Here is an 18,260-nt window from a genome sequence, read left to right as displayed (position 1 = left end):
ACCTCTACTCTGTGTGTATCTCCAGGTCCTCCAGGGGCCCACAGCAGAGCAGAAGCAGCAGCTGGTGTTCTACTCTAAACGTGTTGCTGGGGCTGTTACTGAACTCATCCAGACTGCTGAGGCCATGAAAGGTGAGAGGAGACACTTCACTGAACTACTGTACACCTGGTTCATGATATAGGACAGTAATGATCATTTAGCAGATATACTGTATGTATCCAGAGTGTTCTATTAACAGTCTGTTCCTGCCTTCTTTGCCACAGAAGGAGGTAAGTTAAGATGTAGTCAGTTGTGATTCAAGGCCGACCGTTGAATTGTCCCTGTTGACAGGCCCGTTCGTCTAACAATATCCCCATTCATCCATCATGCTCTTCATTTTAGTTTCCTTCTCACCATAAAGACATTGTGAAATGCTCATCACCATGTCCATTGCAGTGTGGATGCTCTTCATTTGCGTATTTAATGTCACTGATAAGATGATTGCGATTCAATCTTAAACACACTTCATTTGCTGTGCATGCCGTGTCATGTGGCATTTGTTCTGTCTCTGTGGTCTTCATATTGTGAGGCATGCTCTTCATACACTGCTGTGTGTGTGGTAACTCACTGTGTGTGTGTTTCAGGCACAGAGTGGGTGGACCCAGAGGACCCCACAGTGATAGCAGAGACGGAGCTGTTGGGGGCGGCAGCGTCCATCGAAGCAGCAGCTAAGAAACTGGAGCAGCTGAAACCCAGAGCCAAGCCCAAGGTAGGAGACTACACCACCCACAACACACCTCACAAGCCACATGGGTATTTTTAACCCCCAATTTCTACACTAATAACATAAATGGGATGCATAGGTTGGAGCAAGAATGACAATCCTGTCAGTAATTTTGTCTTGGTGCTTGTCTCTTTATTGTTGGTGTGTTTGTCATTGTGGCTGTCTGTTTAGAGACAATCTCTCATCAGTTTTGACACTAAGATTCTGTGGTGTTCAGTTGCCGTGAGTCAGTGTTAGATCCATAGGGTGATGCTCTATTCACTATTTGAATGTCTAATACTTGTATTGTCTCTCCTCACATACAGTGAAAGTAGTGGCAACCTCTCTGTCTCTGGATTTATTCATGTTTGTATTCCTGTATGTACACCCGTCTGTATGTACTTTGGTATGTCTACCAGTCTGTCTGTAGCTGATATCATGTACATCGTTCAGGAGGAACCTCCTACTCTATTCTGACCTTCTGCTCACCTCTCCCTCCTCTCTCCCTCCTCTCTCCCTCCTCGCTCCCTCCTCTCTCCCTCCTCTCTCCCTCCTCTCTCCCTCCTCTCTCCCTCCTCTCTCCCTCCTCGCTCCCTCCTCGCTCCCTCCTCGCTCCCTCCTTCACTCTTTTCCTCTTTCAATACCTTTCTCCCTCCCCTTCCTGCTGTCTGTTTCTAACCCTTCTGTTCCTCCCTTCCTTCTCACTCACTCCCTCTTGCTCTCCCTCGCTTTCTCTCTCCCTCTTTCTCTCTCCCTCTTTCTCTCTCTCCCTCTTTTTCTTTCTCCCTCCTCCTGTCCTGTAGTTCTAGTTGTAGCCCATCTGTCCCTATATACTGTAGAAGTACTACTCTGATCAGAGTATAAACCCTCGAAGCCTTCTCTGCAGGCCTCTGTCTGATATGTTTGATATATTAGGTTGTTATTTAATCCAACTATATATCAAACATATTTCTACAGTGTCCCGCCCTGTCTACAGACTGTGTGTGTGAGGGACTGGTCTAATCTTGGAATGACTTGGCATAGAATAGTTGTAAGTGTTTCATGTTCTTATTTCATTTAGTTTGCCCAAATAACAGATGTTACTGAGAAGTTTCTGTAGTGCAGACAGTATGGATTTGTAAACAAATCTGTCAGTGAACTATTTTGAAATTGAAAGACTCTAAAACTCCAACATCAAAACCATTACGTTTGCCATGTAATATGATTGCTGCCTATCTTTGTCTCGTCCTGTGAGACGTCTGAGTTGTGACTGTCTCGTCTCCCCTTCAGCAAGCAGATGAAACGCTGGACTTTGAGGAGCAGATCCTGGAAGCAGCTAAGTCCATCGCTGCGGCCACCAGTGCCCTGGTCAAGTCTGCCTCAGCTGCCCAGAGAGAGCTGGTGGCTCAGGGCAAGGTGGGCTCCATTCCAGCTAACGCAGTGGATGATGGTCAGTGGTCCCAGGGTCTCATCTCAGCGGTACGTACACACACCTGCACACACAATCTAAATAAAGCCTCCAAATAACGTTTATCAATCCTTTTTTGGAAGAGCTTGAATGAACACATTAATTCTAAGGGATTGCATCTTTGAAATGTATATGAACCGTTCTCTCTGTGTTCTCTCCTACAGGCCCGGATGGTAGCAGCAGCCACCAGTAACCTGTGTGAGGCAGCTAATGCCTCGGTCCAGGGCCAAGCCAGCGAGGAGAAGCTGATCTCGTCAGCCAAGCAGGTGGCAGCCTCCACAGCCCAGCTCCTAGTGGCCTGTAAGGTTAAAGCTGACCAGGACTCTGAGGCCATGAGGAGACTACAGGTACGAGGATGATGAATAACAAATTGCCCCCTGCCTCCTAGGCACTCCTGTAGATCCTACACGTCTATCTAATTGTATCAGATCTGGAGGGGTGCCGGGGGAGACGGGGCTCAGTGTAACCCCACTAACACACATCTTGTGATTAGCATTGTGTAATAGTTGTAACATGTTATGTGGTATGATATTGATGGACTGTCCTCCCAAAGGCTGCTGGTAACGCAGTAAAGAGGGCGTCGGACAACCTGGTCCGGGCGGCCCAGAAAGCTGCGTTCCACAAGGCAGACGATGACAACGTGGTGGTCAAGACCAAGTTTGTGGGAGGAATCGCTCAGGTGAGACTTCAACGCTCTGGCAGACTCCACAGTGACATGTAGACTGTTCAAACCTGATTTACTCTTGTCAAACCTTTCAGTTCTGTAAGTGGAACAACTCCAAGCATTTATCAGAAGCTGACAGCACTGTACAGTATGTTGTACAGGCTGGTTTGAATCAGGTGTTGTGTAGTAACTGGTGCCTGTTCTATCCTAGTGTTAATTAGCTAGGTGTTGTGTAGTAACTGGTGCCTGTTCTATCCTAGTGTTAATTAGCTAGGTGTTGTGTAGTAACTGGTGCCTGTTCTATCCTAGTGTTAATTAGCTAGGTGTTGTGTAGTAACTGGTGCCTGTTCTATCCTAGTGTTAATTAGCTAGGTGTTGTGTAGTAACTGGTACCTGTTCTATCCTAGTGTTAATTAGCTAGGTGTTGTGTAGTAACTGGTGCCTGTTATATCCTAGTGTTAATTAGCTAGGTGTTGTGTAGTAACTGGTGCCTGTTCTATCCTAGTGTTAATTAGCTAGGTGTTGTGTAGTAACTGGTACCTGTTCTATCCTAATGTTATAATTAGCTAGGTGTTGTGTAGTAACTGGTACATGTTCTATCCTAGTGTTAATTAGCTAGGTGTTGTGTAGTAACTGGTGCCTGTTCTATCCTAGTGTTAATTAGCTAGGTGTTGTGTAGTAACTGGTGCCTGTTCTATCCTAATGTTATAATTAGCTAGGTGTTGTGTAGTAACTGGTACATGTTCTATCCTAGTGTTAATTAGCTAGGTGTTGTGTAGTAACTGGTGCCTGTTCTATCCTAGTGTTAATTAGCTAGGTGTTGTGTAGTAACTGGTGCCTGTTCTATCCTAGTGTTAATTAGCTAGGTGTTGTGTAGTAACTGGTGCCTGTTCTATCCTAGTGTTAATTAGCTAGGTGTTGTGTAGTAACTGGCGCCTGTTCTATCCTAGTGTTAATTAGCTAGGTGTTGTGTAGTAACTGGCGCCTGTTCTATCCTAGTGTTAATTAGCTAGGTGTTGTGTAGTAACTGGCGTCTGTTCTATCCTAGTGTTAATTAGCTAGGTGTTGTGTAGTAACTGGCGCCTGTTCTATCCTAGTGTTAATGAGCTAGGTGTTGTGTAGTAACTGGTGCCTGTTCTATCCTAGCGTTAATTAGCTAGGTGTTGTGTAGTAACTGGTGCCTGTTCTATCCTAGCGTTAATTAGCTAGGTGTTGTGTAGTAACTGGTGCCTGTTCTATCCTAATGTTATAATTAGCTAGGTGTTGTGTAGTAACTGGTACATGTTCTATCCTAGTGTTAATTAGCTAGGTGTTGTGTAGTAACTGGTGCCTGTTCTATCCTAGTGTTAATTAGCTAGGTGTTGTGTAGTAACTGGTGCCTGTTCTATCCTAGTTTAATTAGCTAGGTGTTGTGTAGTAACTGGTACCTGTTCTATCCTAGTGTTAATTAGCTAGGTGTTGTGTAGTAACTGGTGCCTGTTATATCCTAGTGTTAATTAGCTAGGTGTTGTGTAGTAACTGGTGCCTGTTCTATCCTAGTGTTAATTAGCTAGGTGTTGTGTAGTAACTGGTACCTGTTCTATCCTAATGTTATAATTAGCTAGGTGTTGTGTAGTAACTGGTACATGTTCTATCCTAGTGTTAATTAGCTAGGTGTTGTGTAGTAACTGGTGCCTGTTCTATCCTAGTGTTAATTAGCTAGGTGTTGTGTAGTAACTGGTGCCTGTTCTATCCTAATGTTATAATTAGCTAGGTGTTGTGTAGTAACTGGTACATGTTCTATCCTAGTGTTAATTAGCTAGGTGTTGTGTAGTAACTGGTGCCTGTTCTATCCTAGTGTTAATTAGCTAGGTGTTGTGTAGTAACTGGTGCCTGTTCTATCCTAGTGTTAATTAGCTAGGTGTTGTGTAGTAACTGGTGCCTGTTCTATCCTAGTGTTAATTAGCTAGGTGTTGTGTAGTAACTGGCGCCTGTTCTATCCTAGTGTTAATTAGCTAGGTGTTGTGTAGTAACTGGCGCCTGTTCTATCCTAGTGTTAATTAGCTAGGTGTTGTGTAGTAACTGGCGTCTGTTCTATCCTAGTGTTAATTAGCTAGGTGTTGTGTAGTAACTGGCGCCTGTTCTATCCTAGCGTTAATGAGCTAGGTGTTGTGTAGTAACTGGTGCCTGTTCTATCCTAGCGTTAATTAGCTAGGTGTTGTGTAGTAACTGGTGCCTGTTCTATCCTAGCGTTAATTAGCTAGGTGTTGTGTAGTAACTGGTGCCTGTTCTATCCTAATGTTATAATTAGCTAGGTGTTGTGTAGTAACTGGTACATGTTCTATCCTAGTGTTAATTAGCTAGGTGTTGTGTAGTAACTGGTGCCTGTTCTATCCTAGTGTTAATTAGCTAGGTGTTGTGTAGTAACTGGTGCCTGTTCTATCCTAGTGTTAATTAGCTAGGTGTTGTGTAGTAACTGGTGCCTGTTCTATCCTAGTGTTAATTAGCTAGGTGTTGTGTAGTAACTGGCGCCTGTTCTATCCTAGTGTTAATTAGCTAGGTGTTGTGTAGTAACTGGCGCCTGTTCTATCCTGTTCTATCCTAGTGTTAATTAGCTAGGTGTTGTGTAGTAACTGGTGCCTGTTCTATCCTAGTGTTAATTAGCTAGGTGTTGTGTAGTAACTGGTGCCTGTTCTATCCTAGTGTTAATTAGCTAGGTGTTGTGTAGTAACTGGTGCCTGTTCTATCCTAGTGTTAATTAGCTAGGTGTTGTGTAGTAACTGGCGCCTGTTCTATCCTAGTGTTAATTAGCTAGGTGTTGTGTAGTAACTGGTAACGCCTGTTCTATCCTAGTGTTAATTAGCTAGGTGTTGTGTAGTAACTGGTGTTCCTGTTCTATCCTAGTGTTAATTAGCTAGGTGTTGTGTAGTAACTGGTGCCTGTTCTATCCTAGCGTTAATTAGCTAGGTGTTGTGTAGTAACTGGTGCCTGTTCTATCCTAGTGTTAATTAGCTAGGTGTTGTGTAGTAACTGGTGCCTGTTCTATCCTAGCGTTAATTAGCTAGGTGTTGTGTAGTAACTGGTGCCTGTTCTATCCTACTGTTAATTAGCTAGGTGTTGTGTAGTAACTGGTGCCTGTTCTATCCTAGTGTTAATTAGCTAGGTGTTGTGTAGTAACTGGTGCCTGTTCTATCCTAGTGTTAATTAGCTAGGTGTTGTGTAGTAACTGCTGCCTGTTCTATCCTAGTGTTAATTAGCTAGGTGTTGTGTAGTAACTGGTGCCTGTGCTATCCTACTGTTAATTAGCTAGGTGTTGTGTAGTAACTGGTGCCTGTTCTATCCTAGCGTTAATTAGCTAGGTGTTGTGTAGTAACTGGTGCCTGTTCTATCCTAGCGTTAATTAGCTAGGTGTTGTGTAGTAACTGGTGCCTGTTCTATCCTAGCGTTAATTAGCTAGGTGTTGTGTAGTAACTGGTGCCTGTTCTATCCTAGCGTTAATTAGCTAGGTGTTGTGTAGTAACTGGTGCCTGTTCTATCCTAGCGTTAATTAGCTAGGTGTTGTGTAGTAACTGGTGCCTGTTCTATCCTAGCGTTAATTAGCTAGGTGTTGTGTAGTAACTGGTGCCTGTTCTATCCTAGCGTTAATTAGCTAGGTGTTGTGTAGGTAAACTGGTGCCTGTTCTATCCTAGCGTTAATTAGCTAGGTGTTGTGTAGTAACTGGTGCCTGTTCTATCCTAGCGTTAATTAGCTAGGTGTTGTGTAGTAACTGGTGCCTGTTCTATCCTACTGTTAATTAGCTAGGTGTTGTGTAGTAACTGGTGCCTGTTCTATCCTAGTGTTAATTAGCTAGGTGTTGTGTAGTAACTGGTGCCTGTTCTATCCTAGCGTTAATTAGCTAGGTGTTGTGTAGTAACTGGTGCCTGTTCTATCCTAGCGTTAATTAGCTAGGTGTTGTGTAGTAACTGGTGCCTGTTCTATCCTAGCGTTAATTAGCTAGGTGTTGTGTAGTAACTGATGCCTGTTCTATCCTAGCGTTAATTAGCTAGGTGTTGTGTAGTAACTGGTGCCTGTTCTATCCTAGCGTTAATTAGCTAGGTGTTGTGTAGTAACTGGTGCCTGTTCTATCCTAGCGTTAATTAGCTAGGTGTTGTGTAGTAACTGGTGCCTGTTCTATCCTAGCGTTAATTAGCTAGGTGTTGTGTAGTAACTGGTGCCTGTTCTATCCTAGCGTTAATTAGCTAGGTGTTGTGTAGTAACTGGTGCCTGTTCTATCCTAGCGTTAATTAGCTAGGTGTTGTGTAGTAACTGGTGCCTGTTCTATCCTACTGTTAATTAGCTAGGTGTTGTGTAGTAACTGGTGCCTGTTCTATCCTAGTGTTAATTAGCTAGGTGTTGTGTAGTAACTGGTGCCTGTTCTATCCTAGTGTTAATTAGCTAGGTGTTGTGTAGTAACTGGTGCCTGTTCTATCCTAGTGTTAATTAGCTAGGTGTTGTGTAGTAACTGGTGCCTGTTCTATCCTAGTGTTAATTAGCTAGGTGTTGTGTAGTAACTGGTGCCTGTTCTATCCTAGCGTTAATTAGCTAGGTGTTGTGTAGTAACTGGTGCCTGTTCTATCCTAGCGTTAATTAGCTAGGTGTTGTGTAGTAACTGGTGCCTGTTCTATCCTAGTGTTAATTAGCTAGGTGTTGTGTAGTAACTGGTGCCTGTTCTATCCTATGTCCAGATCATAGCAGCCCAGGAGGAGATGCTAAGGAAGGAGAGAGAGCTGGAGGAGGCCAGGAAGAAGCTGGCTCAGATCAGACAGCAGCAGTACAAGTTCTTACCCAGTGAACTACGGGAAGACGAGAACTGAGCTATACCCTGCTGCATTGCCATGCTGCCGCTGTGTGTGTGTGTGTGTGTGTGTGTATTGAGTGCATTTGTACCTGTGTGTCTATATGTAATATGTTACCACACACACGAGCGGTGGCCCAAATTGACTTTCCTCGTGTGCAACAACGTTAAGTTGGCATTTTAATGTGCCCACTCAAACAGTGGGGTCAAGCCCAGAATGGGACATGGATAGCCACTGTCTACTACACCTGCAGGGGTCTTTAACTACCAGGAGTTGTCTACTACCACTATGACTTGGCTTGTGACGGTCTATTACCCTGCATTACCTGCCAGTTAACCTACACCGGAAAAAAGTATTCTCTAGAAGCAATGGATTTGTAACAGGTGAACAAGCTGAAAAATGTGCATCATAAAAGTTGGAATGTTTTTCTCTATGGAGCTTTACTTTTGATGTGTTTAGATACTAGTGTTGACATTGAATCTCCAAACTAAGGGGAAATGTCTAGATGTTAGCATGGTCTTAACCTTTTGGCCGGACTTTCTTTCATAAAGGAAGAAGAGTGTGATATGTTAGGTGCATACAGTACATTAGGCATTTACACACACATTGCTATTCATTTCCTTTTTTTATGAGACAAGTGAGAAATTATAGCATTTCCTAGATATTACTAGTGTTTGAAATTCCACACTTGGGTGATTTGACACTTATGTCACCTTGTGGTCTATAAATATATCTCCTCCTTGTCAGACAGCAAGTAATTCAGACAGTTGAGGTATTTGGAGCATATTGAAGAATAGCTTATGGATCTTATTTCAGGGAACCATTTTTGTCACATTGACCGATCGGCTTGCGTAGACACTTTAATAATCCTTGTTTAGATGTGCTCTTGACACTGAAGATTGAAATGTGCCTAGTGTTGATAACCGCTTACATTTGCGTCAAATTGCTCGAGACCTCTTTTACAACCAACCTCTTATGATGCATTAAAATCTAGTACTTTATCATTTCTGTGATTTGGAGGCGAAGTTACTACAGAATAACATTTTTAGCAAGTTAAAATACTTTGACATTTACAATAAGCTTAATTAGTCTCATCCCTTCCACTATTACAGATCTCCTAGCCCTGCTGGACTGTGGACAGTCAGTTAACTGGCTTCCTTCTACTATTCTCATTAGTTTACAGTTGATATTGAGCCATACAGCTAGAACTGATGTTCATGAAGCAATACTATGAAGGTGCTGTAGGGGGCAGGGTTGGTGTCCTCGCGGCCTCCTGACATGCAATGTAATGAAATGCCCTCTTGCTTGATCTTTTTAAACCTCAAACACTGCACCTCTGAAAACCGTTCAGATACTGTAAGAAAAAATACTAATGTAGAAAACAATTTCTGGTCTTGAAAATGTATTATGATTTAAGTAGGAGTTTTTTTTAAACATCCAGGCAATCTGAAAAATAATTCTCATTGATAAAGCGTGATTTCTCTACAACTCATAATGCAATCTGAAATGGACAGCTCTGATATTGTAACACCCCAGACCTCTTGAATGAATGTGAAGCAGTAAATCTTTGTTGACTATACACAATGTACTGTGCTTCTGATGGTTACCCCTGCTGTCTTACACAGGGCAGAGTCCCCCATCCCTCCATAGGGGCCTGTTGGACCACTACAGTGGATCACGTCCTGTTGTTGTTCACCTGTTGAATCCGTCTCACTCTTACTCTAATAGTGCTACTATTGCACTATATTTACCTTCTGTTTGCCAGGCTTGTGTTCATTATGCACCGAAAGGAGGAAATCGGAGGAGGGATTATCTAGAATTGTCCAATGGAACAACAAAAAAATCCTAATGAACACAACCCCGGTTTGGTTCTAGCGTTTGGTTTTACTAGTTTTATGTACAGTCGGTGAGTGTGAAGTTAGCAAACAAATCATTATTGTGGGGTAAAGTTCTGTCAGTCATATGCATGGCTTCTGGGTTCTATTATTTTTGTAACAGAAAATACATCCACACGACGCACTGAATGATATTGGTATTCTGAACTGCACATAAGGACAATAACCCCTAACAAACTGCAAACGGTCCATGTTAAACATGTTTTACTCCGTATTGATGTTTAACAGTAGGCTCTACAGTTCAAACGCTGGTACAGTTCTGTCAGAGTTCACGCATCTGGTCGTTGTAGTATTATGTCATTAGTGCCTTAGTCTCTAGCTCATACAGCGTCTGGTCTGCTTGTGACAACTTATCTAGCTGGATAAAGGAGTGTGGTCAGTATGTATGAGTAGGGCCTTGAGTTGTTCCTGTCATAGCCTATTACCAATACTTTTAGGTCCCATAGAGATGAAAAACACGGCCTCACAGTTACTACTGCGTTGTCCTATAAACTGTACCTCTGTTCCCATCTTTCTGCCTGATGCACCCATGGCCCATGTGTCGCTGTGTAAAAAGTACCATCACTATACATATATATATATATGAAGACAACACATTTTTGTACTGCATTCCATGGGCATGTATCAAGATGCTTCTGAACTCTATGTATGACAGAATGGAGTCTGTCGTTCGGTTATTGTATGTTACAAGTAAATCATAGGATTCACACACTCTGGACAATAGGTCTGTACTCTGCTGTCTCACAAAAGTTTTATGGATTGATTTTTTTTTTCTCTCTTTTAAGCCACGAGGAATCGTTGTTTTAAGGATAAATGTGATTAGGATATTAAAAGATGTATAGTTGTCCTGTTAATGTAGTGTGACACATTTCAATGGTAGGGAGAAACTGTTAATACCTGTGTGTTTGTCCCATAATGAATTCAATGATAATTAAAGTGCGGTTCTACAAGAAAGATAGAAATGAAGTGACAATGACCTACAGTATGGAAACTATTTATCTGGCCACAAGAAAACATATTTTTTGTATTCACTGAAAATAAAGGGTTTCAAAGTAATATGGCCTGCAGAATTGTGTTTTTACCTGTTTTGTTTTTGTTGTCTTGTTGAATACAGGAGTGTGATCATGAATGGACAGGCTAACATTGTGTCTGATTCCAGCAGCCTTCTCCTAGACTAATCTACATTCTCAGGTTCAGGCCAGCTGGAAATGAAGTCACAGATGACCCAGAAGTTGTTGTTTAAAGATGAGGTGAAAGCCTGTGACAGACTAATGACATGTATACTGTAGTAAAGCTGTAATAATCACAACTCCTAGCATCACTGCCTGCACATAAAAACATGCACTACTAGTGCAATAACAGAACATGATCCTGTGGTTTGAAGAGACCTACTGCTCTAGATGTGAATTTTTCAGGCAGGGTCCCTTTAAGCAGCTCCTCTTGTCAGTGAAGGTAGATGGTATTTCTGAGTCAGCAGTGAGCCTTGTGCTATATTTAGCTGGGGTTGGTTAGAGCTGAGACAGGTACTAATTCTGGCCCTCTAAAATCTGAGGGAGGTGATTTGTAAATTACACTGGCACAGTGTACACGGGGCAGAGTCCCATCCCTCCATAGCGGCCTGTTGGATAATACCCATAATTCTTGGGAGGAAGGGTGAATCGCAATACCATAATCACTGATCTCAAGGTGCTGGACAGGTGAAAGCAAAATGCACCCATCCGATTCTTTAAATCAGTGAAGTAGGACAATCTACTGGTTCACAATTGGAGTTCTGTAGCCCCATAAAATACAAGCTCTATATGGTCATGTCTCACGGGGCCGCCCTTCCAAATCTTGTCTTGTTGACACGTGAGAAGCCTGGGCTATATGTGGTTCAATGTGTTCCCTTCAATCAGTTTTGGAAGGTAACTTCTCTGTTAGAACATATTGGGAAGTAAAAGACAAGAACAGTGTAGGTGCTTTTTTTGAAAAGTATAGTGCCACATGTCACAATAAAACTTCCTGAATCAGCTGTTGTCTTTTGTCTGAGGCAAACCAACTCTTAGAATCCTCCCACCCTCCAACCCCAACTCTTTGGCATACATGCTGCCACAGAGGGAAAATGAGACACCAATGACATAAAGTTCCCAGACCAGCTGCAGTCACCCTTTTGAATGCTGCACCAAGAGCTACACATAGACATCACACATGGATGTTATCTGTGGGTGGGTGACCTCAGAGGTAGCAAAGTTCTGCTCCGCCCAAACCACATTGTAAATGAGATGGGTAGCTGTTGTCAAGCAATCGTTTAGCGTGTCTGTCTCTGTCTTTCGAAGCACCCACATGGTGTGAAAAGGGAACAGGAATTGTTCAACTATTCTTGACATTGTGAAGATGAAATCATCTGCCTTTCTCAAAGTTCTTAAACTACAGTGAAATGTGGGGGTTCGAAGAAAACCTCTCTCTACACCCATGTGTTACAATACGGGCACATATGGAAGCCTTTGGAAGGAATACAATTTAGCTATTGATCCCATTGTGGAATTGTACTACTCTGAGAATGTAGACAGTCTACTGCATTTCAAGCCCCATTTCACCTGACTCATTGTGCTATTTTTATTAAAATACCAGAAAGTCCTGGTTAATGAAGAGGAATGCCAGAGGTCTGTAGGGTTCACATAGTTATTACCAGAGACCATTACACTGACACTCTCACCCACGACCGCGTTACAACCGACCGCATTACAGGACCACATACTTCCCACCAGCCTGAGAATTCTGGGAATACTCTACTCACCACAATGCTATTGTCAGACCAGTGGTGTGGGATTGAGGGGTAAACTGTTATGGGGGCTTAGAGGGGAAGCACATGTATTACATGACTGACAGAGATACAGTAAGTTTTATGTCATCCCAAGTTCCCAGTAATGGAAGGCCATAGAATCATAGGGTCAGATACTTCAGTAGTAAAAGGGTTTATCACTTCCCCAGTAAGAATACCTAAATAGAATTTACACAGTTAAGTTACCTCTGTGTACATTTAATTCCATGTACTTTGTTTTGGCCCAGCCTGGTCCCTGAGCTATTTTGGAGTTGGCTCTACAGCACAAACAGATCTGGGACCAGGATTTCAGAGTCCCTAGATGCTTGGCTAGACTTTCGAAAGCATTATGATGAGTTGGCCAGGTACTGTGTTTATGTATCTGTGTCTAGTATCTGTCTCCATTAGCCCCAAAGGTCCTGGGAAAGCATGGCTTCTGCTCTGAGCCTCTCTGATCTCTGTATGAGCGGTCTATGTGGTCTTTGATCTGTGTTTATGTATCTGTGTCTAGTATCTGTCTCCATTAGCCCCAAAGGTCCTGGGAAAGCATGGCTTCTGCTCTGAGCCTCTCTGATCTCTGTATGAGCGGTCTATGTGGTCTTTGATCTGTGTTTATGTATCTGTGTCTAGTATCTGTCTCCATTAGCCCCAAAGGTCCTGGGAAAGCATGGCTTCTGCTCTGAGCCTCTCTGATCTCTGAATGAGCGGTCTATGTGGTCTCTGATCTCTGTATGAGCGGTCTATGTGGTCTCTGATCTCTGTATGAGCGGTCTATGTGGTCTCTGATCTCTGTATGAGCGGTCTATGTGGTCTCTGATCTCTGTATGAGCGGTCTATGTGGTCTCTGATCTCTGAATGAGCGGTCTATGTGGTCTCTGATCTCTGTATGAGCGGTCTATGTGGTCTTTGATCTGTGTTTATGAGTGGCATCCTGTTTCTGGCAGCAGTTGGACAAAACCCAGGCAAACAAGAGAATGACAGCTGCCTGTGTAGTGCCTGCCATAACATGAGATGGGCAGACACCCAGGGAGAACATTAGCGATCACTGCAAACTATTCATCTAATGCTTTAGTCTGCTTCAAAGTACATACAGTGCCTTCAGAAAGTATTCATACCCCTTGACTTATTCCACATTTTGTTATGTTAGTCTTACTTTCTAAATGGATTAATTTTCTCACCCATCTATACACAATAACCCGCAAAGTGAAAACATGTTTTTAGAAATTATTGCAAATGTATTGAAAATTAAATGAAAGTATTCACACTACTCAGTCAATACTTTGTAGAAGCACCTTTGACAGTGATTACAGCTGTGAGTCTTTCTGGGTAAGTCTCTAAGAGCTTTCCACACCGGGATTGTGCAGAATTTGCACATTATTCTTTTAAAAATTCTAGGATTCCACCAGGATTTTTCCTCAAGGATTTGTCCTGTGCTTAGCTCCATTCTATTACTTCTTTATCCTGAAAAACTCCCCAGTCCTTAAAGATTACAAGACTTCCCATAACATGATGCAGCCACCACTATGTTTGAAAATATAGAGAGTGGTACTCAGTTGTGTTCTATTGGATTTGCACCAAACAACACTTTGTATTCATGACAAAAAGATAATTGCTTTGCCACATTTTTGCAGTATTACTTTAGTGCCTCGTTGCAAACAGGTCTTTTGTAATATTATTTTGGAGTAACTACAATGTTATTGATCAATCCTCAGTTTTCTCTGTAACTGTTTTAAAGTCACCATTGGTCAAATCCCTGAGCGGTTTCCTAACCTAACAAGATATATATATATACAGTGCCTTGCGAAAGTATTCGGCCCCCTTGAACTTTGCGACCTTTTGCCACATTTCAGGCTTTAAACATAAAGATATAAAACTGTATTTTTTTGTGAAGAATCAACAACAAGTGGGACACAATCATGAAGTGGAACGACATTTATTGGATATTTCAAACTTTTTTAACAAATCAAAAACTGAAAAATAGTTTTGGCAAGTCGGTTAGGACATCTACTTTGTGCATGACACAAGTAATTTTTCCAACAATAATTTACAGACAGATTAATTAGCTTATAATTCACTGTATCACAATTCCAGTGGGTCAGAAGTTTACATACACTGTTGATTCTTCCTTTTAAACGTCTTGGAAAATTCCATAAAATTATGTAATGGCTTTAGAAGCTTCTGATGGGCTAATTGACATCATTTGAGTCAATTGGAGGTGTACCTGTGGATGTATTTCAACACCGACCTTCAAACTCAGTGCCTCTTTGCTTGACATCATGGGAAAATGAAAAGAAATCAGCCAAGACCTCAGAAAACAATTGGAGACCTCCACAAGTCTGGTTCGTCCTTGGGAGAAATTTCCAAACACCTGAAGGTACCACGTTCATCTGTACAAACAATAGTACGCAAGTATAAACACCATGGGACCACGCAGCCGTCATACCGCTCAGGAAGGAGACGCATTCTGTCTCCTAGAGATGAACGTACTTTGGTGGGAAAAGTGCAAATCAATCCCAGAACAACAGCAAATGACCTTGTGAAGAAGCTGGAGGGAACATGTACAAAAGGAGCTATATACAGTAAAACGAGTCCTATATCGACATAACCTGAAAGGCCGCTCAGCAAGGAAGAAGCCACTGCTCCAAAACCGCCATAAAAAAGCCAGACTACGGTTTTCAACTGCACATGGGGAAAAAATATTGTACTTTTTGGAAAAATGTCCTCTGGTCTGATGAAAGAAAAATATAACTGTTTGGCCATAATGACCATCATTGTGTTTGGAGGAATAAGTGACAGGCTTGTAAGCCAAATAACACTATCCCAACCGTGAAGCATGGGGGTGGCAGCATCATGCTGTGGGGGTGCTTTGCTGCAGGAGGGACTGATGCACTTCACAAATAGATAGAATCATGAGGGAGGAAAATTAGATGAATATATTGAAGCAAGACATCAGTCAGGAATTTAAAGCTTAGTCGCAAATGGGTCTTCCAAATGGACAATGACCCCAAGCATACTTCCAAAGCTGTGGCAAAATGGCTTAAGGACAACAAAGTCAAAGTATTGGAGTGGCCATCACAAAGCCCTGACCTCAATCCTATAGAAAATTTGTGGGCAGAACTGAAAAACCGTGTGTGAGCAAGGAGGCCGACAAACCTGACTCAGTTACACCAGCTCTGTCAGGAGGAATGGACCAAAATTCACCCAACTTATTGTGGGAAGCTGGTAGAAGGCTACCCAAAATGTTTGATCCTAGTTAAACAATTTAAAGGCAATGCTACCAAATACTAATTGAGTGTATGCAAACTTCTGACCCACTGGGAATGTGATGAAAGAAATAAAAGATTAAATAAATCATTGTCTCTCCTATTATTCTCACATTTCACATTCTTTACATTAAGTGGTGATCCGAACTGACCTAAGTCAGGGACTTTTTACTGGAATTAAATGTCAGTGATTGTGAAAAACTGAGTTTAAATATATTTTAGTTTAAATGTAAGGTGTATGTAAACTTCCGACATCAACTGTATTTGGAGTTGTCCACATAATATAAGTCAGAACCGTCCAGAGTAGTGATGCTATTTGGGCGGGAGAGTGCGGGCAGCAATCGGTTGAAGAGCATGCACTTAGTTTTAGTTGCATTTAAAAGCAGTTGGAGGCCTTGGAAGGAGTGTTGTATGGCATTGAAGCTCGTTTGGAGGTTTGCTAGCACAGTGTCCAAAGAAGGGCCAGTTATATACAGAATGGTGTCATCTGCGTAGAGGTGGATCAGAGAATCACCAGCAGCAAGAGCGACATCATTGATATATACAGAGAAAAGAGTCGGCCTGAGACTTGAACCCTGTGGCACCCCCATAGAGACTGACAGAGGTCCGGACAACAGGCCCTCCGATTTGACACACTGAACTCTACCTGAGAAGTAGTTGATGAAGCAGGCGAGGCAGTCATTAGAGAAATCAAGGCTGTTGAGTCTGCCGATAAGAATGTGTTGATTGACAGAGTCGAAAGCCTTGGCCAAGTCTATGAAGACGGCTGCACAGTACTGTCTTTTATCAATGCCGGTTATGATATAGTTTAGGTCCTTGAGCGTGGCTGGGGTGCACACATGACCAGCTCGGAAACTAGATTGCATAGTGGAGAAGGTACGGTGGGCCTACATGTGATCTGCATAACATTCATACAACAAACCAATACCAATTGTACATACCTTTGTGTGCCTCCTCGTCAGTATACCTGCAGACACAAACACACACAAATAAGTTGGCAGTTTAGTCATCTGCCCCCAATGCAGCTATAGCTTTCAACATATTCTTACCTCTTTGTTGATTGACATCCACTGAATTGTGTCTACTTTCTGTTTTAGAACTGATTTTAAAAGCGAGAATGTGCCAAACACAGCCATTTGCACAAATATGAAAAGATAGATATTATCACCATAAAACAATATAAATTTAGATCATACAAGGGAGAAACCTTAAATTGAGGAGATCTTCCAAATGTTTAGTTAAGTGCCTGAACCTGCTGTTTTCTCAAATTCAAATCCAAATGTTTCTGTTCGGCAGTTAGGCACCTGCAAGAACCCCCAAGAACTATGGAGGTTCCTTGATGAACCCCACCTCCTATGGGGTTCATGGAAGTAACTTTTGGGGGCATTTTTCAGTGCCAATAACCCTAAGGTTCTTCAACGAACTTTGAGGATCTTAGAAGAATCCTTGTTAAAGCCTTATGTACCACTCAAGAAAACATGGGAGGAACAGAGAGGACAAGAAGAAGAGGTTGTTTGAGTAGATGTCACTGAGCCAAAACAGGATATGGTGATATCAAGATGTCATTGTTTGTGTTGTTGTTCTGTTCATGGGGTATAGGCCTACAACAGCAGTACCTTTCACACAGTACCTTTCACACACATATCACCTAAAGTTTAAACCAATGTTCTGTACGTATGAGTACTATAAAGTAAAAATGTACTATAAATGTAAGTACTAGACATCATTTTTTCATTATCTTCCCCATAAAGATATATCCTAGAAATGATTTAGGTAAAAGTGAACTTGAGGGTATATGTCCATACCATGCAGCCAATCACAGTGTGTTTGGACAGGTCTCTGGTTCCTCCTCCACTGTCCATGTGTGACAGCTGTGACGAACTCCCCTGGACCTGTGAGCTGTCACAGAGGAAGAGGGGCATTGCTGAAATGCCAAAGCACTTGTTTCTTACCCTGTGGCCATTTTGAATGAACTCCAAGGCACTTATAAGCTCGATGTTACTCCACTGTTGAATATAACACTATCTGATGCCCCTCTTCAGACTGTGAACAATATCTTGAGGTACTTGTTGACGTGCTCCTCTTCTCTCTACTGTGTGGTATCACTGACAGAACACTTCAGCATAGATAATATGACACCCTTCCCAGGGACAATCCCTTTTAAACATCACACTACATTTGTCTGCTTTAATAACAGTTTATTTTGTCTTTGGAGATCAGAGTTACATGACCCCATCTCTCAGGTGTTATGATTCATAGTGTGGGAGACAATTATTTTAAACATGAATTTGGTTGGAGGAATGGTAACATAAACAACGATTACTATGCCATTATTTATTCATATAAATATGACTATATCAATCCTTATTTGAACTGCTGTGTTGAGCAAATGTAAGTTATACTACCAGAATGAAATGAGCAATTCCAGTCAAAGATCATGTTTTTGTTGTTCACCTTCACTTCCTTGTGCATAAACTGACCCCCACTCCCCAAACTGACTTCCTTGGCTGTAGCCTACGTCTAAGAACAGTGTTTGAAAAAAGAACAGACGTCTTTGAGGGGGTGCCACTTTCTCGCCCATAACCCATACATAGTCTTATCAACGGTAAAATGTACTGAATCAGCGAATCGCCG

At 42.1% G+C, this 18,260-nt stretch overlaps 1 protein-coding gene across 2 annotated transcripts in view; it reads left to right on the top strand.

The window, feature by feature from the left end:
* LOC135556954 (talin-2-like) overlaps nt 1–10,619 on the top strand; it is a 134,870-nt gene extending 124,251 nt beyond the window's left edge. For both annotated transcript variants that reach the window (XM_064990339.1, XM_064990340.1), the window contains 6 exons: nt 26–131; nt 624–748; nt 2,012–2,200; nt 2,354–2,536; nt 2,743–2,868; nt 7,558–10,619. In XM_064990339.1, coding sequence (XP_064846411.1) covers nt 26–131; nt 624–748; nt 2,012–2,200; nt 2,354–2,536; nt 2,743–2,868; nt 7,558–7,686 — 858 coding nt within the window. In that variant the 3' untranslated portion in view covers nt 7,687–10,619. The remainder of the gene's footprint in view (nt 1–25; nt 132–623; nt 749–2,011; nt 2,201–2,353; nt 2,537–2,742; nt 2,869–7,557) is intronic.
* Nucleotides 10,620–18,260: the final 7,641 nt, after the last annotated feature.

This window comes from Oncorhynchus masou, chromosome 2 (genome assembly GCF_036934945.1).
Source record: "Oncorhynchus masou masou isolate Uvic2021 chromosome 2, UVic_Omas_1.1, whole genome shotgun sequence".
Taxonomy (NCBI): Eukaryota; Metazoa; Chordata; class Actinopteri; order Salmoniformes; family Salmonidae; genus Oncorhynchus; species Oncorhynchus masou.
Note: the sequence above shows the minus strand (reverse complement) of the source record. Positions and strands in the feature narration are given on the sequence as shown.